At 35.6% G+C, this 12,173-nt stretch overlaps 1 protein-coding gene and 1 pseudogene across 1 annotated transcript in view; both read left to right on the top strand.

Moving 5' to 3' along the window:
- The window catches only part of Hspa4l (heat shock protein family A (Hsp70) member 4 like), a 97,138-nt gene that overhangs the window by 61,836 nt on the left and 23,129 nt on the right, over positions 1-12,173 (top strand). The window contains exons 12-14 of the mRNA XM_023719501.1: positions 530-663; positions 2,557-2,756; positions 11,540-11,638. Coding sequence (XP_023575269.1) covers positions 530-663; positions 2,557-2,756; positions 11,540-11,638 — 433 coding nt within the window. The remainder of the gene's footprint in view (positions 1-529; positions 664-2,556; positions 2,757-11,539; positions 11,639-12,173) is intronic.
- LOC101567498 lies at positions 7,434-7,971 on the top strand (annotated as a pseudogene).

Consider the following 12,173-nt stretch of genomic DNA (forward strand, 5'->3'; position numbering starts at 1 on the left):
CATGTTCCTTTGTAGAGCATTGTCTCATTCCTTTTTTTTTTTTTTTTTTTTTTTTTTTTTTTTTAGTATTACAGAACTGTCCTATTGTGATAGATGTTCTGAGAACTTTGAGCCACACACTTGGCAAAATGGATGTTTATTGTTTTTTTGGTTTTTTTTGTTTGTTTGTTTTTTTGACGGAACCGGGGATTGAACTCAGGCCCTTGCGCTTGCCAGGGAAGCGCTTATTCCACTGAGCTATCTCCCCGGCCCCAAAATGGATATTTATAACAAAATATGTTTTTTTTTTGTTTTTGTTTTTTTTTTGTTTTTTTGTTTTTTTGTTTTTTTGTTTTAGCGGAACCAGGGATTGAACTCAGATCCTTGCGTTTGCCAGTCAAGCACTTATCCTACTGAGCCATCTCCCCGGCCCCTCTTATTTTTGTATATTTGTAATTGCTCTTGGTAAAGGAAAGATGAGTTGATTCTGTTATTAGGTTCATGAGCAGCTTTCTGTTTGTTTTTGACTGTCCTTCCCACTGCATTTTAGGGAATGCGAAGTATTCTGTAAGAACCATCCTGCCCCATTCTCAAAAGTCATTACTTTCCACAAGAAGGAGCCATTTGAACTAGAAGCATTTTACAGTAACTTACATGAAGTGCCTTATCCTGATCCAAGAATTGGTAAGAAAACTCAAGAAAGAAACTTTCTAATTTTTTGGCCTTTATTAATAATATATAGAATCAAGAAAATAGAGTGACATTTCAGCTAAATCAGCCATAGGTTTCCCAAGAAAGATAGTTGTACTTTCTTATATATATGCAGTTTTTTGGTGTTTATTTTTAGAATAAGTACACTTAGTTTTAGTATTCTTAATTCATTTCAACATCTGTATTTAAAATGCTCTACAATTGATCAGAAAAGTTTGTGAGTATATTTTGGTAGGAAAACTTAAGTCAAATTGTGCTACCAGAACTTAGCCCTGCATGATTTTGCCCTATAAAAACAACCTGGAAGAGACAGCTTCCGGAGCAACCTGCTCGGGCCCCCCTTGGGTCTCTCTCTTGGATAGGCGCTTTCTTTCCCCCCAATAATTATATTGTGCTCATAAAAAAAAAATTGTGCTACCATACTGACTTTGGATTTTGAAATTTGTTCATAGGCAGCAGCTACAATAAATATTTGTTATCAATGAATTTTATCAATTTTAGGTTAATCTGAAAGTGATAAAAAGATAATAAGCCTATTTTAACTGAGTAATCATTTCAGATGATGTAAAGCAAAATAAAATTTATAGCATTTAAAGAGAAGCAGTTTTTAAATTTTAAAATTTTCTGTATACTGATAAGGTAAAAGGGCTACTAAATATTTTCAGGTATTTTAAATATATTCAAAGTTTTTCAATACTTAAAAGCAGAAATTATTGAAAATTATGGTAGTTCACTAAGGCTATTGCTCAATAGCACAAGCTAAATGGCTTAAGCAGTAGAAATATACAGTCTGCCAAAAAAATGCATACACACTTCAGCAATTCACTGTACTAATAAATGAAGCTAATGGCCACACATTGAGCATAACTTGTAATTGTAGAGACCAAAGATAACTTGTATTAATCTTATATCTCAGTAAGTATAATATTAAATTAGTTGTACAAATTTTTCTTTTCTTTCCTTTTTTTTTTTTTTTTTTTTTACTACAGGGGATCGAACTCAGGACCTTGCACTTGCCAGACAGGTGCTTAAACCACTGAGCTATTTGCCCAGTCCAAGTTTTTCTTTTCTTGATGCATACTCTTTTTTTTTTTTTTTTTTCCAGACTGTATTGTCTCAGTAGTGGAAGCTAGAGTTCTGAAATGAAAGTATCAGCAAACATGGTCTATTCAGAGGGCAATGAAGGATCCATTTTAGTTTAGTTGGTTTCTAGATGACCATCTTCATGTTCTCATGACATTCTCGAATCTTAACATTTGTGTCTGTCTTTAAGTTTCTCTTCTAGAAGGTAGCCGTACTGAGTTAGGCCCACCCTAACAATCTCATTTCAGTTCAGTTACCAAAGATTCCATCTTCATAATCACATCCTGAGTTACCAGGGTGGTTAGAACTTCAACATATGAATCTTGGGATACAATTCAATTCATTGAAAAGGTAGCCAAAGTTTTTACTGTCCAATTTTTTTGTGTGGAATTCTCTCTTTTAATTTTGCTTAGGAGAAATCCAAAAATGTTTGTATTATTTAGTTATGTACTATCAGGATAATTATGGTTTGTAAATTTAACACCAAAAAGGTAATACATATTATTTTATTCTCAACTTCAGGAATTGAATTTTGTTACTTTGGTTTTAGATATTGCAACTATTCTCTTCATAGCAGTGACAGTTTAGGGCAAGTTACTTGACCTTTTTGAGTCTTTAATACCACATGTGCTTTGATGTGAAATAAATACCCGGGGGAAAGTGTGTTCCCCATAGTAATTTCAATCAAGATTTGATCACAATTTTACAATTATTTGCCATTATCTTAAAGACAACTGTCATTGAACTAAAATTTGTATTGATGAGCACTCTTTTTTCCTTAAGGGACCTTTACTGTTCAGAACGTTTTCCCACAGTCTGATGGTGATAATTCCAAAGTAAAGGTTAAAGTTCGTGTCAACGTCCATGGAGTCTTCAGCGTGGCTAGTGCCTCAGTAGTAGAGAAGCAGAATTTGGAGGGGGACCATAACGATGCTCCTATGGAGACAGAGGGTTCATCTAAGAATGAAAGCAAAGATGATTCGGTATGTAGAAATCCTATCTCCAATCTCCTATGACATACATATATAGTATTTTAATCATAACTGGAAGTTTTAGTATTTGAATATATTACTTTCTGATGTTTGGCTTTCTGCTATAAGATCAAATGTGAACTTTATTAAAGGCTAACCTACCCTTCACACTGTAATACTCTTTTCAGGGGCTTATGCATCTTTCATAGAGTTATATGGAGCATGGGAATTTGAAATCATTTTAAGTTCTTTCCATTAAAGCAGTGTATTAGTGTTTGATTTTTACCCTATAGATAAAACCAATTCAGAATAAGTTTTGAACTATACGTATGTATTTTTAGACTAAGACTACATGCATATGGCTCCCAGTCCCCCAGGTTTACTCAGGGAATGTCCATAATAATTAAGCAGAGGAAAGGCAGACTTTTTATTTTTTTCTTTATGTAAGTGATGTGATATTGAAAATACTTTTGAAATAAGGAATGTTGGAAGAACTTAATTATATTCAGCTGCACATAATTTATGTGTTTTCATCATTTTTGTGTATACTCTTTGTAAAATATTGTTAATAGTACGTTAGATTTTTTTTTCCAGTCATAACTGGAAATCTGCCCAAGATTTTTCATCTATTTGTACATATTAAGAATGGGTTTGGGCTGAGGAGATAGCTCAGTAAAATAAATGCTTGCCTGGCAAGCGCAAAGGCCTGAGTTCAATCCCCAGTTCAAAAAAAAAATGGGTTTGTACCATGCCGCTGCGGGCCCCCCACCCCACACTGAGACAGCCAGTGAGACCGGATGTGGTGGCACTCGCCTGTAATCCCAGTGCTTCAGAGGCTGAAAACAGAAGGAGTCTGATCTGTGTACACCCACTATATACAAAAAAAAAAGTTTTCAAGCCACACATGGTGCGCCCCTTGTGGCTGTGTAATCTCAGACACTTGAGAGGTTGAAGTGTCTTGAGAGGCTCCACTGAGGTGAAAGGATCACTAATCCAAGACCAACTTGGGAAATACAGTAGAAAACATCTTGAAAAATATGGGGGGATGTTACAGTTTGTGTCTTATTGCCCCCCCCAAAGCCTCATGTAAGTTATGGGGCAGCTTCTAGAGTTTGTGATTGATTATTGTGGGTGTGGATACTGTACCTGCCCCCCCCCCCGTCCCATTCCACCCCACCTCTCTCAAGTAATTTGAATTTCAGTGTAAGGAAGGAAAAGAAGTTAGCTGCTTGAGCTGCTGCCACTCCCCCCCTTTGCCCTCTTGCCGTTGCCATGAAAGTTTGCTTTCTGCTATATGCCATGCTGCCTTGGACTGAAACCTCCAGTAACTGTGAGCTAAATAAACCTTTCCTTCCGTCAATTTGGGTGTCGGTTATTTGTCTCAGCAATGAGAGAAGAGTATCTAAGACAAGGGAAATCCTTTTGTTAAGTTTTAATATGATTTCTCCCTTTGGAGGTTTCCTTTTTATGTTTAGTAATTACTTTAATAAGTATTCTCAGTCAAAATTGAACCACTAGACCCATAAAGGACTTCATTTAAAGGACCATGCATATTTTTCATGCTTCCCATGTGTCATTTTATCATGTCATTTCTTGAACTGAGAAAGTCCCAATTTGTTAGTGAAATAATTTTTTTCATAAATTAACACACAGATGATTCATGAAAGTGTTTTTGCTTAATTATAGTTCACAATAGCAAGGCATGGTGGAATGTCTCTCTAATCCCAGGATTTGGGAGGCTGAAACAGGATCACAATAGGTTCAGGGCCAGCCTGGGCTACATAGTGAGTTCAAAGCTAGCCTGTACTACAAGCGACTCCCTGTCTCCATAAAACAAAAAGAATAGGGCTAAGGAGATAGCTCAGCAGCATAAGCGTAAGAGCAAGGTCCCAAGTTCCATCCCTTATACTGCATGCCATGCTGACCCTGAAAACCTGGTATGGTAGTACATGCCTATAATCCCTGTACTGGGGAGACTGAGACAAGAGGATCACTAGGAGTCCAAACTGGATAGTGAGACTTTGTATCAAATAATAATAATAATAATAATTCACAATTATGTATGTGAGATACATAAATTTAAGCCATTAATACTTATTTTTACTATAGTTCAAAGTACTCTGTGTGCTTTCTAGGACCAGTTATTTGTACCCATTTTGCTTTCTTCATACTTCTTTTTTAAGAGTGTTTATGCCAACTCTTATTTTCTCTATGTAAGATTAGTGAACCCTTAAAAACAGGAAATAAAATAAGAATATAATGATACACAGTTGTTAGAACACCTACTTCCTATTTTCTTTTTTCTTTATTTCTTTTTTCTTTTGCTCCATCTTTGGACTAGAAATCCATTCAACCAGTATTTTAGGATAATTTCTGAATGTGAACTTAAAAAGAGTCATCTGTGAATGACGTAAATGGATTAGTGATCACTGCTTTAGTCACTCAGTTACCTGGATTAGTTTTGGGATAAAGTGTTTTGGGTTGACTAGGACATTTCAAGCTAATTAAAGTTTTCATATAAGGAGTTTCCAGATATTTCCTGCATTCTCTTTTTTTAAACTTACATAAGGGAAAAAGAAAGGCAACTAATATTATGGATCATATACTTAGCATTTGTGGTGAGTTCATTCACATATATATTCTTTGAAAGCTCTACCATGGCTGATAAAATAGGTGCTACATAAGTTATAGTTATTTCTGTATCATTCCTTTTTTTTTTTTTTTTTCAGTACTGGAGATTGAACTCAGAACCCTGAGCTATCTCCCCGGCCCCATATTTCTGTATCATTCTTAATATGAGAACTAATATCACCTCTTTTTTTGTACCAGGAATTGAACTCAGGACCTTGTGCTTGCTAGGCAGGTGCTTGTGCTGCTGAGCTGTATCCCTAACCCTTACCATATTTTATAGGAAACATCTTGTATACTTTCTTAATAATTCTCTCTAGTGTTTTTCTCTTTAATTCTGTATCCATAGGTTTAAAAAAGGCTTAAAGATCATAAAGTTATCACTTTATTTTTTCTGAAAGCATGAGTTTCAGCTAGAATATAGAAATTAATTTAGAGAGGAAAATAAGATAATAACTAGTTGGTACTTTCCCTATTGCTAAATTGTTGGCTGTGACATAGTAAGAGCCTTTTTCTTATGAGAGTCAGTTTATGACAGACCACTTTATGTGTCTAATTTTTTCATTCAATATTAAGATAGCTTAGACTTTCCTGAAAAAATATGATATAGATTGACTTTAGTATAAAAAAGTCTTAAAAAATTGACATCTCTTGTTAGATGTATATTAATATCTGAGCACATTAAGAAGTTGTTACATCAAGGGCCGGGGAGAAGGCTCAGTAGAAGAAGTGCTTCCCTGGCAAGCGTAAGGGCCTGAGTTCAATCCCCAGTTCTGCAAAAAAAAAGAAAAAAAAGAAATTGTTGTATCTTAAACTTCATAATAGAACCAGAAATCAAAGAAAAATATGCTGTTCATCATTCATTTGCCACTGTTTTACCTGTTTCTTAATTACTGACCATTTGAAGCTTTTATCTTTTTACCTACTTACTTTTAAATTTAAATACTTGAGGGCTGGGGAGATAGCTCAGCAGTCTAAGCACCTCCTGACAAGCACAAGGACCTGGGTTGGAGTCCCAGTACTGCATGTCATGCAGGCATGAACCAGCCACTCAACCAGGTGTGTGCTACACATCTATAATCCCAGCACTGGAGAGGCTGAGATAGGATGATCATTGCAAGTCTGAGCTGTGAATTGAGACCCTGTACCAAGTAAAAAAATTTTTTAAAATAGAATATTAAATTCAAATACTTGATTATGTATAGTAAAAATTCTTCAAGGCACATTAAGTACAATAATAAACAAGATAGAAAGGTCCTTACACATCTGTAACTTACATTCTAGTGGAAAAGGCCAGGCAAGAAAGTAACAAAATAATATATAAATGAAATGAATGGAGACGTGTGCTGGGAATTAACTGTGTAGGACAGTCTGAAAGATGAGCACATTTTGGTGGTAAGGAGAGGGTAGTTAGTTGTCCTGGTAGAGGGAATAACAAGCACAAAGACCAGGAGACAGGAAGCCCTTTATTCTTCTAACAAATAGAACAGTGGCTGGTAATAGGGAACACTTATCAAGAAGATAATAAAACAGAAAAGGTAAAGTAAGAGAACAAATCAAGTAAAACATTATACTCTATTGCAGGATAATGATTGTGGACCTTATTCTCAAGTGCCTTTTATTCAGCAAATAATGATAAGCACCTAAAATGTGTAGTAGGGTATGGCAGAAAGTTTAAAGTCAGTCAGAGAAGCCAGAGTCTATAGCATCTTCTATTAATTTCACCACTATGGTTAATATTCTTTTAAAGTCTTCTTAATAAGGCATTAACGAATTATTACACACAAACACACACACACACACACACATATACATGCATAAATTATAGAGTTGAGTTGCCTACTTTCTAACATGTACAAAATTGGAACCAAGACTGGTGGTGCATGCCTGTCATCTAGCATTCTTCAGGCTGAGGCAGGAGGATTGTAGAAGGAAGGCCAGCCTGAGTTGCTTAGACTAGTGAGACCCAGTCTCAGAAACAAGCCAGAATATGAGTAGCCGGTGGCCAACTTCCAGTTCTGGGCATTGAGACACGAAGACCGTGTCAGAGCTACCAGGAAAATGCGGTCTTTAACTAAAGAGGAGACCCGTGTGATGTTTGAGAAAATTGCAAAATACATTGGAGAGAATCTTCAGCTGCTGGTTGACAGGCCCTACTATTTCAGACTGCACAATGACCAGGTGTACTATGTGAGTGAGAATATGCTGAAGCTGGCTCCAGGTACAAGCTGGTGTCCTTGGGGACCTGCTTTGGAAAGTTCACCAAGACCCACAAGTTCTGGCTGCACGTAATGGCCCTGGACTTCTTGGCACCTTGTGCCAAGTACAAAGTGTGGGTAAAGTCTGGAGCAGAGCAGTCCTTCCTGTATGGAAACCATGTATTGAAATCGTCTAGGCCAGATCACTGAAAATAGTTCTCAGTACCAGGGAGTGGTGGTATACTCCATGGCAGACGTCCCTCTGGGTTTTGGGGTTGCAGCAAAGTCTACACAAGACTGCAGGAAAGTAGACCCCATGGCGATTGTAGTATTTCATCAGGCAGAAATTGGGGAATACATAAGGCATGAAGAGACACTGACTTAAAGTCATCACAAGGACCTAACAGCTGTGTGGAAGGGCCTCGCTTGGTTTCCTGTGTCTGCAGATGCCTCCATCATGTGGAATTTTGTCACCACTGTGATTTCTACAAGGATTTCTTAATATTATCACTAACAAGTGTAGGTTGGATTCTTCCTATGCAGAAATGCCTCAGAAGTGGAGTTTCAGATCTATTTGTGACTAAATAGAATACTCTTATTCTATATTTGAATCATTTTTACATTTGAATCAGGGCTTCTTGTTCAGAATGATAGGTTCTAAATCATTAGAACCAAGGACAAGAATCGCTTATTATTGTTATCTGTGATAACATTTTCGTTCACCAGACTCATGATAAGCACAGTGGCCTTTCTTTTTTGTGACTATCATGAAAGATAAGAATAAGGTTGGGCATGGTGGCTCCTGCCTGTAATCCCAGCACTGGGAAGGCTGAGGCAGGAGGATCGATGTGAGTTCAAAGGCCAGCAGGAGCTATATATAGGTAGAATTTGTCTCAAAAAAAAAATAGTAGCCCATGTCACAAATTTTACACATGAAATATAGCTTAATTAGTATGTGTAACTTTTTATTGGTACACTGTAGATATACACAATAGAGAATTTGTACCTGTATAGGATATCTCTTCCCTCTTTTCTCTCCCCCCTCCCCTCCAGCCCCCCTTCCCTGCTTAGTTACAAAAGCTTTGTTTCCATTTTTTTCCTTCTGTTCTCTTTCTCTTGTCTCTTCTTTCCTTTTCCCCTCCCCACTCCATTGAAAATCTTCCCACTTCCAAATTCCTATTGTACATTTTGGTCCTTATTTGAAAATCTTCTCATTTTCATATTCGTATTACACATTTCGGTCCTTATGGTAAGAGGAACCTGTTCAGCTGTTTTCCAGTAAGTGTGTATGTGTGGAACAAAAACTTCTGTTTAAACCTGTTTCTTCCGCCTCTCAGCTCTATCATTTTGGGGGAGTCATTCAGCTCTAATAAGTGTTGCTCTCTTTTTCTTTCCTTTTTTATTAAAAAAAAATCTTAAACCATCAGCCTAGGAATGGTTTTTAGAATCAGAAATCGTGATTATAAAGCACCTTCTACAATACCTGGCAAATGGTGGGTGTTGAATAAATGCTAAGAGTTATTTTTATATTACATATTTCTATTATTAAGCATAGGATCTTAATGTAACATCATATTGTTTCCTACATGATTTTTTAAATGATCCTTTTTATGGATGGGAAGCTCCCAGGCTGAAGTATTCTCATCACTTTAATTTTATTTATATTATTTTATCATATTGATTTTATAAAACATGATTTCTCTTGGGAACCCCCCTTTACATGATTAGACTGAACCCAAAGCACTAGAGAGTAATTATAATTCAGCTCCTTTATCCTTCCTCAAACTATTTTAGAATAAAACATTTTTAAATTAAATTTTATTGATAGATTTTATACATACATAATAATCATAATGAAAAATTTTAAAAGATATTTCACAGCCAAAATTTGTTCAGACTACCTTTGTTATAAAACAAAACAATTTCTTCAATCAGTATACTATATACTATTTTTAATTCCAATGTTTACATCTTTAAAAATAAAATATTTTAAACTACAAAAACCCCATAATAATAATAAACCAAATTGGGATGGGTTAATCACTGCAAATGATAACATTTTATGTGCAGCCATGGCAGTAGTCAAGACAATTCTCAAAGCTGGTTGTATGTGAGTTTGGTCATTAGCCCTAGTAGCATGACTAGGTAGTTGCAACTGTGTCATCCTATAGACCATTTAAATCAATGAAGGAATACAAGTCCTGGCTGTTTTCTGAAGTCTTTTGCAGCTAGGTTCTGTGGTGTAATGGTGAAGTCTCTTGACTTTGATCTTTTCAGATAAAATACAATTATAAAATCTGGTGAGAAAGTGGCAGTAGCTTTAGAATATACGAGACCGATTTTTTAAACAGATTCTGGCTTGAAGCTGGGGAGATAGTGTGGCGGTCTAAGCACCTGCCTGGCAAGCAGAAGGACCCAGGTTTGAGCCTTGGTACCGCATGCTGTCCCAGCCCCAGAGACCTGGCTGCACCATGCTGGACCCTCAAACCAGACATGGTAGTGCACGTACTCCTATAATCCCAGCACCGGGGAGGCTGAGATAGGAGGATCACTATGAATCTTGAGCTGCATAGTGGGACCCTGTACCAAATAAATAACTAAAAGATTTTAAAAAATTGTTTTTAAATGCTGGTTCACAAATCCTGTTGCTGACACAAAAGTTGATACTGCATAGAAAAATAAATACATTAACAACTAAATTAAGTGTTCTAGAAAAGTTAGATTCTAAATTTAAAGAAGTTCTAGAAATACCTTGTCTTTTTTGTATTTTTGTATGTACGAAAAAGATACAAATATATAAGTAATAGAAAAATTATTTGAACAAATGCAAAATGAAGATTGTTCATGATTAAGCATTATGACCATTTGATGACATTTTGCTCTAATAAGAGTTAATACCAAGCACAAGGGTCTGAGTTCAATCCCCGGTTCCACAAAAAAAAAAAAAAAAAAAATTCTTTTGGGCTGGTGAGATGGCTCAGTGGTCTGAGGCACCTACTTAGAACAAGCTTAGCAAAGCACAGGGACCGCGGTTCAATCCCCCAGCACCACATGCCAGCCAGCCCCGCCCCCTGGTGGGCTGAGCTGGCCACACACACACACACACACACACACAAATAAATAAATAAATAATTTTTTTAAAAAAAGAGTTAATACACGACCCCAGCCTCACTGACACTTTTTTTATATCTCCTGTCCATTGTAAGGTTTGGACAGGTAAAGAGTTGCAAAGAGTAAGAAATCTAGAATATCAGAATTCTTTTAACTACAAACAATTATCCTCTAATTTATTCTTCTCTTTGGCACAAATGAACATCTATTCAAGATAGATTTTGAGTATTACATGTTTACTTAACTCTAGGTATAACTAAAGATAAATAATTTTTTCTGCTACTGTATCTAGCTTTTTTTCAGAAGAACAGTGGTGAAGAGGATTAAGAGAAATGTATTACTAAGGATTGCCAAGTGGAATTGATTTTGGGATTTTTTATTGGTTAAAAGTTTCCTTTTTAGGATATAAAAAACTTAAAAAGTTTACATCAGAGACATCTACTGAGAGTTTTGTTGAACTTCAGTATTTTACTCCATTTTAAAATGTATAACTGAATTTTTCAAAGCAAAACTTTTTTGTCTTAAATTTATTTTCCAATGTTCTTTAAAAAGATTTTTCAAATCAACTTCAATGAGTTCTTTGTAAGCTTGCTTTTGTAAATCTTGATTTGTAAGTTTGAGGACAGCTTTCTGTATTTTGCAATTGTTTGGTCACAGATGAATGAAACAAGATCTATTTGCAGAACATCATATAGTTCTTTTTATTTTACTTAGCTGTTGATCTGGTTTTTTGTTATTCTCATTTGAAAAATGAGCCTATACTATGTCATACCTCTCAAAACAGGCTTAAATTCTAAGGTGCAGTTTTAATTTTTTTAAGAAGGATGAAATATATTATCTTATGTATTTTCTTGCCAGGATAAAATGCAAGTTGACCAAGAAGAAGGAGGTCATCAAAAAAGTCACGCTGAACATACCCCAGAAGAGGAAATTGATCATACAGGAGCCAAAACAAAGGTTTGGTTTACTTTTTCTGTAGTTTAATCTCTTGACATTATTTTTAATTAATATAATTACTTTGTAATGCTTGTTGTTAATATACTTGATACTATAAATTTTAATACTGTAGAAAAGTGCAGAAAGCTCTGTAACTGGAATAAACACTTATCAGTGTTTTAGTACAGAGGTTTTTAAACAATAAGCTGTAATACTACAAACAAAGTTGGTGTCTTTGACAGGGAAAAATATTTTTGCAGTAACTATTTTCTAATTAAAAATCATGAGCCTCAAAGAAAATATGAAGTAGAATAAGCCAAATGAAATAAATTTAAATTTGCAATGCCATGTCTCAGAATTAACCAACTCAGCATTTTCCAGAGTATTATATTTTTCTTTGTGCAAAAATATTTTAAAATACCAAATTCTAGGGTTTTGACCTCCACAAAAAAATATGTATATAAAATTTTAAATGATAGGGCCGGGGAGATGGCTCAGTGGAATCATTGCTTCCCTGGCAAGCACAAGGGCCTGAGTTCAATCCCTGGTTCCACAA

The sequence above is a fragment of the Octodon degus genome, unplaced genomic scaffold (genome assembly GCF_000260255.1).
Source record: "Octodon degus isolate 3935 unplaced genomic scaffold, OctDeg1.0 scaffold00068, whole genome shotgun sequence".
Lineage (NCBI taxonomy): Eukaryota > Metazoa > Chordata > Mammalia > Rodentia > Octodontidae > Octodon > Octodon degus.